The sequence below is a fragment of the Saccopteryx leptura genome, chromosome 1, assembly GCF_036850995.1.
Source record: "Saccopteryx leptura isolate mSacLep1 chromosome 1, mSacLep1_pri_phased_curated, whole genome shotgun sequence".
Lineage (NCBI taxonomy): Eukaryota > Metazoa > Chordata > Mammalia > Chiroptera > Emballonuridae > Saccopteryx > Saccopteryx leptura.
In genome coordinates, this window is record NC_089503.1 from 194,197,332 (window position 1) to 194,215,993 (window position 18,662).

At 40.5% G+C, this 18,662-nt stretch overlaps 1 protein-coding gene across 2 annotated transcripts in view; it reads left to right on the forward strand.

The window, feature by feature from the left end:
* The window catches only part of LOC136404475 (ryanodine receptor 2-like), a 650,806-nt gene that overhangs the window by 268,064 nt on the left and 364,080 nt on the right, over nucleotides 1–18,662 (forward strand). For both annotated transcript variants that reach the window (XM_066383777.1, XM_066383773.1), the window contains 2 exons: nucleotides 11,571–11,670; nucleotides 13,578–13,674. In XM_066383777.1, coding sequence (XP_066239874.1) covers nucleotides 11,571–11,670; nucleotides 13,578–13,674 — 197 coding nt within the window. The remainder of the gene's footprint in view (nucleotides 1–11,570; nucleotides 11,671–13,577; nucleotides 13,675–18,662) is intronic.

Below are 18,662 nucleotides of genomic sequence, written 5' to 3' on the forward strand. Positions count from 1 at the left end.
ACATACGTAAAACGATTAACATAATACACCATATCAACAAAAACAAAGATAAAAAACCATATGATCCTATCAATAGATGCAGAAAGGCATTCGATAAAATACAACATCCTTTTATGTTCAAAACACTCAACAAAATGGGTATAGGAAAAGATCTCATCAAAATAAAGGCCATTTATGACAAACCATCAGCTAACATACTAAATGGTAAAAAACTGAAAACTTTTCCTCTAACATCAGGAACAAGACAAGGTTGTCCACTCTCTCCCCTCCTATTAAACATAGTGCTAGAAGTTCTAGCCAGATCAATCAGACAATAGAAAGAAACAAAAGGCATACATATTGGGAAAAAAGAAGTAATGTTTTCACTTTTTGCAGATGACATGATCCTGTATATAGAAAACCCCAAAGACTCCACAGAAAAGCTATTAGAAACAATAAACCAATACAGTAAGGTTGCAGGATACAAAATTAATATACAGAAGTCTGTTGCTTTCTTATATGTCAACAATGAAACCTCAGAAAAAGAACTAAAAAGTAATCCCTTTTACAGTAGCAACAGCAACAACAATAACAAAAAATACCTAGGAATAAACACTCTGTTAAATGTAAAGGACCTATATACTGAAAACTACAAAGCATTATTAAAGGAAATTGAAAAAGACACAATGAAATGGAAAAATATTCCTTGTTCATGGATAGGAAGAATAAATATAGTTAAAATGGCCATACTACCCAAAGCAATATACAAATTTATTTCAATTCCCATAAAAATTCCAATGTCATTTTTTATAGAAATGGAACAAAATCATATCAGGTTTATATGGAACCATAAAAAACCTCGAATAACCAAAGTAATCCTAAGGAAAAAAAACGAAGTTGGAGTCATTACAATACCTGACTTCATACTATACTACAGAGCCACAATAATCAAAACAGCATAGTACTGGCAGAAAAATAGACACACAGACCAATGAATAGAATAGAGAACCCAGAAATAAAACCACATACATATGGTCAAATCAACTTTGATAAAGGAGTCAAAAACTCACAACGGAGAAAAGAAAGCCTCTTCAATAAATGGTGCTGGGAAAATTGGAAAGCCACATGCAAAAGAATGAAACTTGACTACAGTTTATCTCCTTGCACAAACATTAATTCAAAATGGATCAAAAGAACTAAACATAAAATCTGAAACAATAAATTACATAGAAGAAAACATAGGTACTAATCTCATGGACCTTGGCCATAAAGAACATTTTATGAATTTGACTCCAAAGGCAAGGGAAGTGAAAGGAAAGATAAATGAATGGGACTACATCAGACTAAGAAGCTTCTGCACATGGCAACCAACTAAATGGGAGATGATATTCTCAAAAAACAGCTTAGATAAGGGACTAATATCCAAAATATATAAAGAACTCACAAAACTCAACAACAAACAAGCAAATAATCCAATAAAAAAGAGGGAAGAGGACATGAACAGACACTTCTCCCAGGAAGAAATACAAATGGCCAACAGATATATGAAACGATGCTTATTTCACTAGCTATTAGAGAAATGAAAATCAAAACTACAATGAGATACCACTTCACACCTGTTAGATTGGCTATTATCAACAAGACAGGTAATAACAAATGTTGGAGAGGCTGTGGAGAAAAAGGAACCCTCATCCACTGTTGGTGGGAATGTAAAGTAGTACAATCATTATGGAAGAAAGTATGGTGGTTCCTCAAAAATTTAAGAATAGAACTACCGTATGACCCAGCAATCCCTCTACTGGATATATACCCCCAAAACTTGAAAACATGGGTACGTAAAGACACATGCACCCCCATGTTCATTGCAACATTGTTCACAGTGGCCAAGGCATGGAAACAGCCAAAATGCCCTTCAATAGAAGACTGGATAAAGAAGATATGGTACATATATACAATGGAATACCACTCAGCCATAGGAAATGATGACATAGTATCATTTTCAACAACATGGATAGACCTTGGTAACATTATACTGAGTGAAATAAGTAAAATCAGAGAAAGCTAAGAACTATATGATTCCATACATAGGTGTCACACAGAGTTGAGACTCATGGACATAGTCTGGGTGCATTGATTACCAGGGGGAAGGGAAGGGTGGAGCGGGAGGGGGGAGGGTTAAAGAGAAACAAAATATAGGGTAACTGAAGATGATTTGACTTTAGGTGATGGGCATACAACATAATCAACTGTCCAAACGATGTGGAGATGTTTTCTCTAAATCTACGTACTCTGATTGACCAATGTCACCCTGTTAAATTTAATTGTCTAAATAAAGACAAAAAAAGTATATACTAAATAAAGTAAGGTAGTTAAGAAATTTTGCTGAAAACACATTAGTTAAAACTAAGTAGTGGCCCTGGCCAGGTAGCTCAGTTGGTTTGAGCATCATCCCAATACGTCAGGGTTGAGGGTGTGATCCTGGTTAGGGCACATACAAGAATCAGCCAATGAATGCATAAATAAGTAAAAAAAGAAATTGATGTTTCTCACTCTCCTTCCTTATTCTTCTTTTTTTTTTAAATCAATAAATTTTTTTAAAAGTAAAAAAAATAAATTAAAAGCTAAGTTCTAAAATTAAGCATTTCCAGTCATTGATTTTTTAACTTTTCAGATTAGTGTCTGTTGACCTTTTATTTATTTTTTCCTTCACTGCCAGTGATGATTAAATGATCTAATTGTGTACTTTCTACTCTAATAAAACTTACCACTATTGGGTTGCTAAGCTGATGGAAACTGATTTAAAGGGCCAGTCTTTTCCCTGTTCTCTGCAGAGGTGCCTCACAGAGGGTGGGGGGCCCAGGCATATGTCTGGCTGCCCCCTTTTCTGCTGACATGCTCAAGCTCTGTTCACAGTTTTCTAGGGATAAAGGGTCTTTGTTTATTTATTTTGTATTTTTCTGAAGTGAGAAGCAGGGAGGCATACAGATAGACTCCCACATGCACCCGACCAGGATCCACCCGGCATGCCCACCAGGGGGCGATACTCTGCCCATCTGGGGTGTTGCTCCATTGCAACCAGAGTCATTCTAGCTCCTGAGGTGGATGCCATGGAGTGGTCTTCAGTGCCCGGGCCAACTTTGCTTTAATGGAGCTTTGGCTGTGGGAGGGGAAGAGAGAGGCAGAGAGGAAGAAAGGAGGAAGGGTGGAGAAGCAGATGAGCACTTACTCCTGTGTTCCCTGGTCAGGAATAGAACCTGGGAGTTCCACACGCCAGGCTGACGCTCTATCACTGAGCCGGCCAGCCAGGACCAATAGGGATAAAGGATCTTAACATTAAAAATGGTTGTAACCACTCATCCAAGTAGTGTCTTTTCTCATCTTGCTGTTTCAGATTCTAATATGAAATGATGTCTTTATTCTCTTTTCAGGACTATCCAAGAGGAAAAGTAATTCCTTTGCTCATATTGGAACAATGTTTGCTTTTAAAGAACGATTTAGCTTTCAGCGCTTGGCTATTGTCGATAAAGCTGCAGTAAAGATTAGGGTGCATGTATCTTTTTGAGATTAGTGTTTTTGTTTTCTTTTGATAAATACGCAGATTTGAAATTGTTAGATTATATGGTAGTCCTGTTTTTTCCTCTCTTTAATTTTTTTTTTTTGTGGTATTTTTCTGAAGTTGGAAACGGGGAGACAGTCAGACAGACTCCCACATGCGCCTGACCGGGATCCACCCGGCACGCCCACCATGGGGCGATGCTCTGCCCATCTGGGGCATTGCTCTGTTGCAACCAGAGCCATTCTAGCGCCTGAGGCAGAGGCCACAGAGCCATCCTCAGTGCCAGGGCCAACTTTGCTCCAATGGAGCCTTGGCTGCGGGAGGGGAAGAGAGAAACAGAGAGGAAGGAGAGGGGGAGTGGTGGAGAAGCAGATGGGCGCTTCTCCTTTGTGCCCTGGCCAGGAACTGAACCCGGGACTCCTGCACGCCAGGCCGACGCTCTGCCACTGAGCCAACCGGCCAGTGTCCTCTCTTTAATTTTTTGAGGAACCTTCATACTCTTTGCCACAGGATGGTGCCAGTTTACATTCTCACCAACAGTGCAGAAGAGTTCCCTTTTCTCCACATTTTGACCAACACTTGTCGTTTGTTGGATTTATTGAGGATAGCCATTCTGAGAGGTGTGGGGTAATACCTTTTTTTGTTTGTTTTAATTTGCATTTCCCAGAAGATGAGTGATGGTGAACATCTTTTTTTTTTTTTTTTTTTTTTTTTAAATAAATTTTTATTAATGGTAATGGGATGACATTAATAAATCAGGGTACATATATTCAAAGAAAACATGTCTAGGTTACCTTGTCATTAAATTATGTTGCATACCCCTCGCCCAAAGTCAGATTGTCCTTCGCTACCCTCTATCTAGTTCTCTGTGCCCCTCCCCCTCCCCCTAACTCTCCCCCTGTCCTCCCTCCCCCCACCCCTGGTAACCACCACACACTTGTCCATGTCTCTTAGTCTCATTTTTATGTGAACATCTTTTCATGTAACCTGTTGGCCTTTAATATCTCTTGTTTAGAAAAGTGTCTGTTTAAATCTTTTGGCCATTTTAAATTGGATTATTTGTTTTTTTTTTCCTATTGAGTTGTATTGAGTTCTTTCTATATTTTTGGTATTAACCTGTTATTGGAAGTGCGATTTACAAATGTCTTCTCCCATTCTGTTGGTTGTGTTTTCATTTTGTTGATGGTGTCCTTTGCTGTGCAAATATTTTTAATTTGATGTAGTCCCGTTTTTTAAATTTTTATTGCCTTTTCCTAAGGTGACTGGGTGAAAAGAATATTGGCAATAAAGACCTTACTGCCTATGTTAATATTCTAGAAATTTTATGGTTTTCTGTCTTACTTCAAAAAAAATTTTTTTTTTTGTATTTTTCTGAAGTGAGAAGCAGGGAGGCAGAGAGATAGACTCCCACATGCACCAGACCGGGATCCACCCAGCATGCCCACCAGTGGGCAATGCTCTGCCCATCTGGGGCATTGCTCTGTTGCTACCGAAGCCATTCCAGTGCCTGAGGCGGATGCCATGGAGCCATTCTCAGCACCCGGGCCAACTTTTGCTCCAGTGGAGCCTTGGATGTGGGAGGGGAAGAGAGAGATAGAAAGGAGAGGAGGGGTGGAGAAGCAGATGGGCGCTTCTCCTGTGTGCCCTGACTGAGAATTGAACCCAGGACTTCCACACGGTGGGCTGGAACTCTACCACTGAGCCAGTAAGCCAGGGCCTTACTTCAAATTTTTAATCTAATTTGGATTTATTTTTGTATGTGGTGTAAGATAGTGGTTCAGTATTACTCTTTTGCATGTATCTGTCCAGTTTTCACACCATTTGTTGAAGAGACTGTCTTTTCCTCATTGTATATTTGACTATTTGCTATAGATTAATTGACTCTATGTGAATGGCTTTATTTTTGGGCTTTATTTCATTTATCTGTGTGTGTTCTATTGCCAGAATCATACTGTTTTGGTAACTATAGCTTTGTAGTGTAGTTTGAAATGAGGGAGTGTGGTACAGCCACTATGGAAAACAGTATGGGGAGTCCTAAAAAATAAAAAAACAGAACCATATGATCCAGGATTGCTACTTCTGGGCATTTATCCAAAGAAAACAAAAACACAATTTGTAGAGATGCACAACCCCTATGTTCACTGTGGCATTGTTAATTCTAGCCAAGACGTGAGAGCAACCTAAGTGTCTATTAATAGGTGAATCGATAAAGAAAATCTCTCTTCTCACACACACACACACACACACACACACACACACACATATACACACATACATAGAATATTGTTTACTCATAAAAAAATATTTTGCCATTTGCAACATGGATGAACCCAGAGGGTATTATGCTAAGTGAAATAAGTCATACAGAAAAAGACAAATACTGTATAATTTACCTTATATGTAGAATCAAAAGAAATGAATAAACAAATGAAAACACAGACAATTGCATAGATACAGAAAACAAGCTGGTGGTTACCAGAGTGGAAATGGGCTGGAAAAGTGAGTGAAATAGGTAAGGGGATAGAGGAGGTACAAACTTCCATATAGAAAAATCAGTATCACGAGGATGTAACATATAGCCTAGGAATATAGTCATTCTGTAATAACTGTGTGGGACAGATAAGAACTTGATTTATTTTGATGATTACTTTGTAGGGTATATAAATGTAGAATTGGTATGTCATACACCTGAAATAGGATATTGGATGTTAATTGTAACTTCATAAAAAGAAGACTTTAGCAAAGCAGCTTAAATATAAAAGAAATAAACTATTTAAAATCGAGAAAACATGGTCAAGTAGGTATTACTGAATATACATCTATTTAAAATTAAACAAAATAAAGTAAAGCATAAGGCAATTTTTACTTGTGTTAGGAAGACATAAACTTCTTTGGTATGCACAGAAGTTTTCATTCCATAACTTAGGTTGCTTGCATTGGAAACATTGTTTTTTGACTAATGTTCTATTGATTAGATCATCTATAGAAATAGATAGGTTTTTAAGATCCATGAAAACATTGCCAAACAAACAGATGTCTGAAAATAAATTAAAGCAGAACCCTGCCATTTAAACAGTAATGAAACATGCTTAAGAGAAAGCTTTTCTAGGGTTCATAAAAACTTACTGCTCTCTACCTACTTCTGAACTTCCAATAAGAAATAACAGGGTGTTTTATTGCTTATCAAGTTACAGAATTGCTTCAAGTTGTATAAAAATATTGACAACTAAAAAGATAGTGATCATAAATATTTTCAAGGTATTCATTATATCAGCCAACTGTTTTTTATTTATTTGCCCTAATTCTTTTTACTCTCTCTGTGTGGCTCAGGTGATGAAGTCATAGAATATTGCATTTGGAAAGATCATCTATTTTTCTCAGAAAAAGAAAAATGAACTCTAGTGGGTGATATTATGTCTTTTTTACTTGTATCCCCATGCTGGGTGATAATTTATGCAGAGTATTACATCACCGGGGACCAAGTGCCTGGCACTTAATAAGAGAGAAATAAATGAATAAATAATGAATGCATCAGAGAAATGTTGAATTCAGATTTTCTTAAAATTCTTTGTGCTGAGCCCTGGCCGGTTGGCTCAGTGGTAGAGCATCGGCCTGGCGTGCAGAAGTCCCGGGTTCGATTCCCGGCCAGGGCACACAGGAGAAGTGCCCATCTGCCTCTCCAACCCTCCCCCTCTCCTTCCTCTCTGTCTCTCTCTTCCCCTCCCGCAGCCAAGGCTCCATTGGAGCAAAGATGGCCCGGGCGCTGGGGATGGCTCCTTGGCCGCTGCCCCAGGCACTAGAGTGGCTCTGGTCGCAACAGAGCAACGCCCCGGAGGGGCAGAGCATCGCCCCCTGGTGGGCAGAGCATCGCCCCCTGGTGGGCGTGCCGGGTCGATCCCGGTCGGGCGCATGCGGGAGTCTGTCTGTCTGTCTCTCCCCATTTCCAGTTTCGGAAAAATACAAAAAATAAATTAATTAATTAAAAAATAAAATAAAATAAAATTCTTTGTGCCATGATCCCTTTGACAGTCTGTTAAGGCTTACTGACCCTTTGTCATCATGTTTTTAAATGCATAAAATAAATACAGGGGTGGGCAAAAGTAGGTCTACAGTTGTTTGTACACAAAGAGCCATGCAGATCATGATTATTACAGTAGCTTTATTAACTCAAAAGAATGTCACAGTGCAACTGTGAACTGACTTTTGTCCCCCTCTGGACACAGGATTCCTGGAGTCCAGGTTAAGAACTCCTGAGAGGAGACTTACAATGTCCTGTCCATTGCTGAGGTTCTGTATCTCTGCCTCATAACATTGTCTTTAGCAAGATTCTCAGATGGCTCATTCCTGTGAGAACCTGAGAGTCACTAACATAAGATTCAAGGTGGTGTGAGGGAGTAGATGGTGCCCGAAGGCCAATGTCATTGTATGAATTCTGGAATGGTCACTATTTTAGCCTAAGGTCAACTTTCCTTCAAGCTTTTAGAACGTTTCTTTTGCTTCAAGGTCAACTCATATTGGTTTCAAGTAACTGGAACCGGCCTTGGTCTTAATCTTCCTTTCACTCTTCAAGAAGGAAAATGAAATCGGAGCATTTAAAATTGTTATGCCTAGAGACTATTCTCTCAAGGAGTTGATGTTGTTTAGATAACTTACATGGTGTAATGTTCTTATGGACACTTGTGGTCTTTCTCCCACAGACTGAAATCTTCTTAATTTTATGGTTCTACAAAATGTATTATTTTTTTGCTGCAGTGGCTTCTAACTGCCTTAAGTGTTGGGCCCAGATCTGACGCCACCTTTCCAGCAGGCCTGCCTCGCTCTGTTTCTAAGCATGTGTTGTAATCCCAGCACAATGCTCCCCGTCCTTTTTTCCCTGTATCTCTGCGCTTTTGGGTGCATGCTCCTCTTTGTCACATCTTTTCCCTTGTCTGAGCCTCTTAGAGGGCCAGGGAGGCCCAGGCCACTTCCAGTGATAAGGTTTCTGGTCGATTAAAAATACAAATATCCATAGTGGTTTACAATAAGTTTGGTATGTTTAAACACTTAGCAAATTTAGATTATTAATACACACAGCCAAATCTAATGTGTGTACAGACCTATTTTGAGACAGCATGTCTACATATATACATGTGAGTTCAAGGTCAATCTAACCGGCTCCTCAAGCCCTCATTTCCTCTGCAATCCCATCTCCCTGTGGACTGCTACCTGTCCTCCAGCCCTAGTGCAAGGACCTCTGACCCAGTAGGGCAGGCTAAATTGATAACAGTCCCCCTATCAGGTTTTGTTACTGACTTGTAGTGTTTTGTGTACATCACTTTTTCTTCTAGATTCCAAGCACCCTCAGGGAGGAAGGGTATTCTATTAATCTTTGGCACAATGCTTTATACATAGTATATGCAGTGTGACCCATGATGAATTAACAAATGTAATAATCTGTTCATCATAATACTGCAGGAGCTTTCCCTTGAATTCAAAAGTAAAAATTTAAGTACTTACTCATGGTCTGGTAAGAGTCATATGGTTTTATAGAGGTGTGTGTGTGTGTGTGTGTGAGTGATGTGCTGTTATTTTGGCTCAGGTTATTGTATATTTGTAGAATAACTTAAAATATTTTTTAGTCTATACCACTTTGACTTTAAAGGTTTTAGCTTCTAAACATACTTGTTTATTGAATAATATTGCCAGATTTCAGGGATACAGCCATGAACCTGGGTCAGATAGCTTACAAGATGGAGAAAGAAAAATACATTAAATTACATTGTGTGGTGATTGCTATGAAGGAAGGAATATTCTTGTTTGTGGAAGCAGAAGGCATTTGATTTATTGGTAGATAGTTAAAGAATTTTACAATCACAGAGTCTCAGTTGGGACTTTACTTAAGAAGGATGGGTCAAGGTGGGAAGAAGGCAAATAGCTGGTTGAGAGGAGAAAGCTATTAGAGCAAGTTATTGCTAAGTCTAAATAGCCAACTGGTAAACCTTTATCTTATTGATTGGAAAAAGTATTGGTAAGATAACTATATACAGGCAGTCCCTGGGTTATGGATGAGATGGATTCTGTAAGTTTGTTCTTAAGTTGAATTTGTTTAGTTAACAGTGGTAGTCAACCTGGTCCCTACCGCCCACTAGTGGGTGTTCCAGCTTTCATGGTGGGTGGTAGTGGAGCAACCAAAGTATAAATAAAAAGATAGATTTAACTATAGTAAGTTGTTTTATAAAGATTTATTCTGCCAAACTTAGTGAAAATCTGACATAAAGTACTTGGTAAGTAATTATTATTATATGCTTTAACTTGCTGTAATTCTGCTTTTAAATTTTATAAAGTAAAGTTACTTCCCTACTCTATAAATCACCATTACTGTGGAACTGGTGGGTGGATAGAAAATTTTACTACTAACAGAGATACAAAAGTGGGCGGCAGGTATAAAGAGGTTGACTAACCCTGGTCTAGTAAGTTGGAATAGGTACATTTACCTATTAAATTCAACTTAAATGTTTGTTTTAACATAGTATTTATTTTTACCTTTCTGTTCATAAAAATACTCAAACATATGCAAACCTACAGAACCTTATCTCTTTTGTAACCCAGGGACTGTCTATATATGTAAAAAATGTCTTTAGTTGTTTTTTTTTTTGACAGAGACAGAGTGAGAGTCAGAGAGAGGGACAGATAGGGACAGACAGGAAGGGAGAGAGATGGGAGGCATCAGTTCTTCGTTGCAGCTCCTTAGTTGTTCACTGACTGCTTTCTCATATGTGCCTTGACCAGGGGGCTACAGCACATATGAGAGCGAGTGGCTCCTTGCTCAAGCCAGCGACCTTGGGCTTCAAGCCAGTGGCCGTGGAATCATGTCTGTGATCCTACACTCAAGCCAGTGACCCCTTTCTCAATCTAGTGAGCCTTCATTCAAGCCAGATGAGCCCGTGCTTAAGCTGGCGACCTCAGGGTTTCAAACCTGGGTCCTCAGCGTCACAGTCTGACACTCTACCCACTGCACCACTGCCTGGTCAGACTGGTTTTGTTTTGAAGAGAAAGATAGTGAAGTGCCTTTTTTTGCTGGTGACTTGAGAATAGCACACTCAGGTGAAAGAGACCCTTGGAGTGTTGAAAGGCCTGTGGAGTTCACCTGTGTGATGACTTCCTGCTGTGATACTCTTTATCTAAGTGGGAGGGTCCAGTTTCTGGGAAAGTTAAGGTACAATTAAATCTTTGAAAGTTTAACCTGTCATCAGCATTGAAAAGTGTTAACAAAACATTATAGGAATATTGGCATATTGGTGACGTTTACTGAGGTGACCTCAGGAACACGGGTGGTTGTTCTATGAGTGTTTGAAATTCTAGAGGCAGCCAGGTAGTGATTAGTAAAATAATTTGGCTGTAAAATTATAGTGATTTCATAATTTTGGTTTTCTTTACTTATAGTTTTAGAACTCATATATCATTGCTCTCAGAAATATTGAATATATTTTAATGTATTTTTATTTTTAAGAAGGAAAATCTGAAATTTGTGATATCTGAGTTTTAGAGGAAATGTAGTGTCCTTGTTTTAGGTACCTATTAGGAAATATCACCATCTAATGGTTATTGTGTTAAATTGTAGATAAAAGTTCTTAAAGGACCCCACAAAACTAAGACATTGGTCCTGTTAATATCACCTCCTTCATTGTCAAAAAACCATTACAGTGTGATGCATATAAAACTTATAACTTTAATGGTAAGTACCCAGTAGCTCTACAATTTTGTCCATCAATAAACCTTAAAACAAGTTTATTTTAATGAATACATTAATTTTAGTATATTCATTTGTGTATTTTCCGATTAGCAGTGTAAGTTAGTAACTCTTAGAATGAAGGTGGAAAACACCTAACGTCAAATAGAAACTCTAATTTTTTCCTACTAGTCTCTTCATTTCTGAGCGACAGGGTTGAGACAGCTCTGTGCGCAGTCCTGGTCTGTGGTGCGGCTTTGAGCAGGCTGAAGCCTGCATGTGTTCAGTCGCAGGAGCCGCAGTGATGCCCGTTTGCCTCTCCCGCAGCACCTGTCCTATGGCAGCGTCAGCTTGCACGTGGACGCCGCCTTCCAGCAGACCCTCTGGAGTGTGGCCCCGATCAGCTCAGGCAGCGAAGCAGCCCAAGGTAAAAGCGCCCCTCCAGTTAGAGGGCTCATACTTCTTGCAGAGGTGACAGTCACCTTCGGGATTGTGATAATGAGCGGACTGTTCACAAGAGGTTTTTTTTTTTTAATTTTTAATTTATTGTGTTTACATGAATTCAAGTGTCCCACTGAATATAACTCCCTCACCCCCCACCTCTGTGTCCCTATTTATACCCCCTTTGCTCCCCTCCCCCTAACTCATTCCCCCCTTCTCTCTAGGATTTTCTGTCCTGTTATCTATATCTATGTGTTATGTATATATAGTTTCACTGATCCTTTTACCTTCTTTGATCCCATCCCCTCATCCCCCCTTCCCTCTGACAGCTGTCCCTCTGCTCCCTGTGACCCCGCCTCTGCCTCTGTTCTGTTCCTCAGTTCACTTCGTTTATTAGATTTCACATATAAGTGAGATCATATGATATTTGTATTTCTCTGCCTGGCTTATTTCAGTTAGTATAACAATCTCCAGGTCCATCCATGCTGTCACAAAAAGTAAGATTTCCTTCTTTTGCACAGCCGCATAGTATTCCATTGTGTATATGTACCACTGCTTTTTAATCCACTCGTCCACTGATGGACACTTGGGCTGTTAACAGATCTTGGCTATTGTAAACAATGCTGCAATAAACATGGGGGTGCATATCTTCTTTTGAATCAGTGATTTGGTGTTCTTAGGATATATTCCTAAAAGTGGGATAGCTGGGTCAAAAGGCAGATCCATTTTTAATTTTTTGAGGAAACCCTATATAGTTCTTCACAGTGGGAGCATTCCCACTAGCAGTGCAAGGGTTAATAAACAAAATTTATAAAGAACTTTTAAAACTCAACACCAGGAAGGTAAACAATCCAATTAAAAAATGGGCAAAAGAACTGAGTAGACACTTCTCCAAAGAGGACATACAGATGGCCAATAGGAAGATGAAAAAGTGTTTAACATCACTAATCATCAGAGAAATGCAAATTAAAACCACAATGAGATATCACCTCACACCTGTCAGAATGGTGCTCATTGACAAAACAAGACACAGTAAGTGCTGGCCAGGGTGTGGAGAAAAGGGAACACAAGAGCTTTTTTTATGTCAACTATTCTGCTAGTAGGTGCCTGACATTTTAGACTCTTATTTCAACTGCTATTTAAAAGAGATGTTTGTGGCCTGACCTGTGGTGGTGCAGTGGATAAAGTTTAGACCTGGAATGCTGAGGTCACCCGTTTGAAACCCTGGACTTAACCGGTCAAGGCACATGTGGGAGTTGATGCTTCCTGCTCCTCCCACCCCTTCTCTCGCTCTCCTCCTCCTCTCTAAAATGAATAAATAGAAATCTAAAAAAAAAAAATTAAAAGAGATGTTTGTGTTATGACTTTCCTATTCTTATTTTGATGCTACTGTCAGCTTCAGTTTCTCTGTGTCTGTTTCATGCCCTAGCTTTTTAGAGGTTCCTTTTTCCATTGTTTTGGCCCCAGGGTATTGCTCAGTGAGGCTAATGTCAGGATTTTCTGTATTCCAGGGCATGACCTGGAGCTGGGCCACAATAGTGCTTATATATCAGGGTTTCCAAAAAAAACTCTGTGTTTGTTCTGGTAACTGTCACCAAGAGAAGTTCGAATCTGAACCTATCCATGCATGTATGTTTAAGGGAGAATTTTATAGGTCTCCCTATGGGTGGTGTTTTCCAGTGGGAATGTCACTGACTGTGGGACTCTGGGACTTGGGACCCCGAGGCAGCAGGCGGGAGCGCCAGCCATCTCTGTGACTTTGGCCCCGAACCTGAGCCTTACTGTATTTCTGTTTCTTTGTCTATAAAACTAGAAGTTTGGACCAGGTCTTTCCAGCTTCCGTTCAAATGTGACCATGACAGTTCAAATGTGACTGAATTTCGATCCTTACAGGCTATCTGATTGGTGGTGACGTCCTGAGGCTACTGCACGGGCACATGGACGAGTGCCTCACTGTCCCCTCGGGAGAACATGGGGAGGAGCAGCGGAGGTTGGTACCCAGCTCAGCGCCTCCAGCGTGCCTTGTCTTGCCTTGGTATAATTTCTTAAATTAAGGATATGTGTGTGTAGACCATTAGCATAATAGAAAGTGGGTCACTAATGCTCATCTGTCCCCTGAAGTGACCCATTTGTTGGCCTCCTTAGAACTTTCTCCTCTTGTTATGGTTTTATTACCTCTCAATAGGATTGCTGAAAATATTAAAACATGGCAAGAAGCACTGAATTAAATAAACTCAGTGGGAGGGGGGAACAGTTGAAGCAAACTACTTAAAACTTCATTAAATGTTCATTAGTTTTTATTAATTATCTTTCTGGAAACATTTAGTCTCCAATTCATTTCAAAATCAGAGTTCTCAAATTGTATAAAATTTAGGACCTTTTTCTATTACCTCCCATTTATTGCCATTGATAATAGAATTGACCACTTTCCCTGATATTGTATATAACTATAACACCTGTCACGTGTTAATATTATCTGACATTAGGCCAAGATTATGTAGTCTGGATCATTGGGGAAAGTGCACAAATGCTACAAAACCAGGAATATTTAGGATGATTTGCATGCTCTGCTTTGACTCACAAATAGATGAATATGTAAGTTTCCTACATACATGAGAGATCTCTGTGAGAGAAGATTGTCTAGATCACTGATTACAGGTCTTTTATGTTTTGGGGGATGTTTCTTGTAATATTAACATACACATTTAGGTAAATATTATTTAATACATATTTCTTTTTGTAATTTTAAGAAAGCTACTGGGCACATTTAGAAAGTCAGCAGTCACTGACCAGCTGTCTCGTCTTGTGAAAGGTTGCTCTGAGGTCTGGGTCATTGTCTCACCTCCATCACCAGGCAGAAGGGGAAAGCACATCCTGGAGGGTGGAATACAGAGCCTGGAATATTTTCTACACTAAAAATACTCTGTGTAGCAGATTCTGATGAAGATGCTGATGGTGTCATTAGGGTTTGTGTAAAAGATGAGAGGGAATTCAAAAGGCAGATGGTTTGAGGAATTAATTCCAAACAGAAGAATAAACCTTCGACTGAAAGGGAGACAGAGTGTCCTGGGAACAGCCACTGTTCTAGAGTGACAAGGGACAGGGTGGTAGCCAAGGGGGGACCAGAGGAGAGAGTGGCCTCATGCCATCCCTGGCTGGCTCTAGTCCAAGTTGGGGGGAAGGAGCAGGATGTGGGGTGAAATGGACAGATCCGCTTTAACAGAACAGCCCTGCTGGGCACGAGGAGCTCTGGTCGGAGATGGACGGAGTCTGAATCAGGGAAATCAGTGGGAGAAGGCCGTTGTCATCCAAGTGAGAGAAAGTGAGAAAGTCATCCTGGAGAGTGACTGCCAGTGTGCAGAGGATCCCCTGGAGCACAGACCTCGGAGGTCAAATTGACTGGTTTAGGGATGAATGCGGTGGGGAGTGGGGGAGAAGGGGTGGAATCCAGGGCAGTGAGATGGTTATGAGCCATTGAAGAGATGGTGCTGAGGCCTGGGGCAGGTGGACAGACAGGGCATGAAGGACATTTTGGACATTGGTGAGTGCAGAGACTCCATGGGGCATTGAGCAGGAAGTGGAAATTTTTGAGTCTGTAACATAGACAAAGCCGGGTTAGATTTTGATCTCAAGTGTATGGGGAGTATGGAAGGAATGGGAACTGCGTTAGAGGGAGGAGCTGAGATTAGGGAGAGAGTTTATCAATTTGGCATTGCTTTAAGAAGGCTGCAAGGCCCTGGAGCAGGGGTCCCCTAACTTTTTACACAGGGGGCCAGTTCACTGTCCTTCAGACCGTTGGAGGGCCAGACTATAAAAAAAACTATGAACAAATCCCTATGCACACTGCACATATCTATTTTAAAGTAAAAGAACAAAATGGGAACAAATACAATATTTAAAATAAAGAAGTAAATTTAAATCAACAAACTGACCAGTATTTCAGTGGGAACTATGCTCCTCTCACTGACCACCAATGAAAGAGGTGCCCCTTCCGGAAGTGCGGCAGGGGCCGGATAAGTGGCCTCAGGGGGCCGCAGTTTGAGGACCCCTGCCCTGGAGGGTCTAAGCAGAGAGGAGGAGGGTGGAGCCCTGGATAACGCTGACATGTAGGACCTAGGTAGGTGAAGAGGTCTTCAGGAGTCAGAATGACCCAGCAGGTAGTCGTGGTAGCATAGGAGGGGTGTGGGTGTGCTAGATGTTCTGATGTATTATTACTGTAGATTCAGGGCAGCAATAGGCTGCGTCCCATCTCTGGTGTGGTAAATGATACATGTAGACCGAGTGGTCTGGAGCCCCCTTTCTGCAGACACAAAGAGATTTTTGGTGAAGGTAGCAGGCTCTGGGCTACAGAATCGGCCATGCCACTTACTAGCTGTGCAATGTGTGCAGGTGACTTAAGTTCTGTAAACACTATTTTTCTCAGTAAAGTGCAGAAATGAAAGTATCAACTACTGGTTCACAGGGTTGCTGTGAACATTCAGTGAAAACATGCCTGTACAGTACTTGACACTTATGAAGAGATCACAGATTTTTGATGTTACTGTTTAGACATAAGAGCAGCATTTATTCAAAGGTGGGAAAATTGGAGGGACCCTGGGCATGGGGTGACAGTGTGCTAGAGCAGAGATGCTGGAGGAAGAGATACTACACCACATCTAAGCAAAACCCCGATTCTTTCAAATTGGATGTATTGGATGGAGTGTAGTGAGCAGGGCTCTCTCATCCTTACTCAGGTCTGAAAGCCAGGAGTGGATGAGCATACTTTTTGTTTTAATAATTGGATGTTTTCATTTTTATTTCTTAAGTGAGAGGAGGGGAGAGAGTGAGACAGACTCCCTGCATGCACCCCGACTGGGATCCACCCGGCAACCCCCATCTGGGGCCAACGCTCAAATCATTTGAGTATTTTTAGTGCTTGAGGCTGACACTTGGACCAGTGGAGCTACCCTCAGTGCTTGAGGCCAACGCTCGAACCAATTAAGCCACTGGCTGCTGGAGGGGAAGTGAGAGAGAAGGGAAAGAGGGAGTGGGGGAGATGCAAATGGTTGTTTCTTCTCTGTGCCCTGCCCTGGAATTGAACCCTTATGCTGCGCCAGTGTTCTATCTGCTGAGCCAACCAGCGAGGGTCAGGTGTTTTCATTTTTAAACGAGAATATTCAGTGTCAGATTCCAGACTTCCTTGACTTATTCACTGGATGGGACAATAGTTGTTCACTTCTCCTGGGCCCCGCAAGTCTGTATGTCAACTAGTATGTTTCCGACGGGGCACATTTCCTCTGAATTCTTTAGACAGCTGGCTATTATTGCAGAGAAAACCAAGGGAAACATCAAAGATGTGTTAATATTGTCTGGATCCACTTTCTTGTTGCATACATGGTGAAGCCTGTCCCCCACCCCCATTCTAGATTTGATGTTGAGAATTTCTGTGTCACATTGAGATCAACATGTCTCAGCTCTTCCTAGGTGGTGATGTCAGTACGGACACGTCCCCTGTGTCCTCTGTACAGCATGTTTACATGGGCAGAATTAGATTGAAATGGATGTCAGGTCATGTCCTGAGGGAGAAAATGAATCAGAAACAGGCAGCGGGAGCCTAAGGCTGTTGCTGAACTTAGAAGAGTTATCCTGATGATATGGTGAGATTAAGCAATTTATTTTCATATAATGGTAAAAATAATTCCTTTACTTCTATATTTATAGAATACTTCATTATATCAAATCTTATTAATATCATTGTGTAGACATCTGTCTCTCTCTGTCTCTGTGTTTCCTCCCCAAGTTACCAGTGCTTTTGGGAACCAGGTATGTGCCGGGCACAGCACGCCTGTGGCACGCTCTTCTAAGTGACGGGGATCTGTGGAGCGGGAGGAAACACATATGATAAACTAAAATGTATATTTTGGTTCATTTTAAAAATGGAGTAAAAATAGTTTGACTTTGGACAGTGATTTGAAAGCTAGATCAATTTCAGGGAAAGATATACAATTTCTTTTTCCTCATCACTCCTTGTGATAATTTGACCTGGCGGTTCTCACGAAATACTCAAGTCAAGTCAGGTTTGTTGTAAGAAGAGGTGGAATGATTAAGGAGCTGTCCAGAGAGACACTTACTTCTGAGTAATTTAGGGACCATGAGTGCTGTGTTCCTGGATGAGTCTGTCAGTCTCCCAGGTCTTGCTCCCTTGACATTTACTGAACATACATAATTACTATGATAGTGATTGACAATGCTCTTCAATGATGGGTCTGTAACGCTAGATACCAATGCAATTGTCTTTTAACTTCCTCTTCATTGTTTTTGTATATGTATACGGTTACCTTTGCATTCTCAAGAGAGTATTAAAAACACTCTTATACTAAAGAGCATATATATAATTTAATTAAATGTAATTAAATTGGAGAATGATGCCTATCAGGGTTAAAAAAATATATTTCCCCCTACACTTCCTGCTCATATTCCTTTTATGTATTAAATTTGGTTTCTTGAGATTTTTCCAGGAAGACACAGGGCTATCAAATAACTGGGATACACCTTGTCTAAACAATAAAAGTTGTATAAACCTGACCTAGAGAGGTTGTGAGCCGCTGGGTGGAAGGGAGAGATGTTTGAGCATTAACTGTGGAATTGCAGTTACTCAGTTCTAACACTCGTCAGATGGGGAGAGGACAATTTGGGGAGAAGCAGGGTCTTGTGCTTGTTAGATGCAACATAGTGTTTTAATTATTGCTTTAAAAATAGACTTTCCCACTGATGGTTGCCAGAGGGGAGGTGGCTTGGTAGATGGGGTGAAAAAGGTGAAGAGATTAAGAAGTACAAATTGGCAGTTACAAAATAGTCAGCGGGATGTAAAGTGCAGTGTGGGAAATACAGTCAGTGATATTGTAATAACCATGCACAGTGCCAGGCGGGAACTGGAATAATTGGGGAACGACTTCTTAAATTATATAAATTTCTAATCACTATGCTGCATACCTGAAA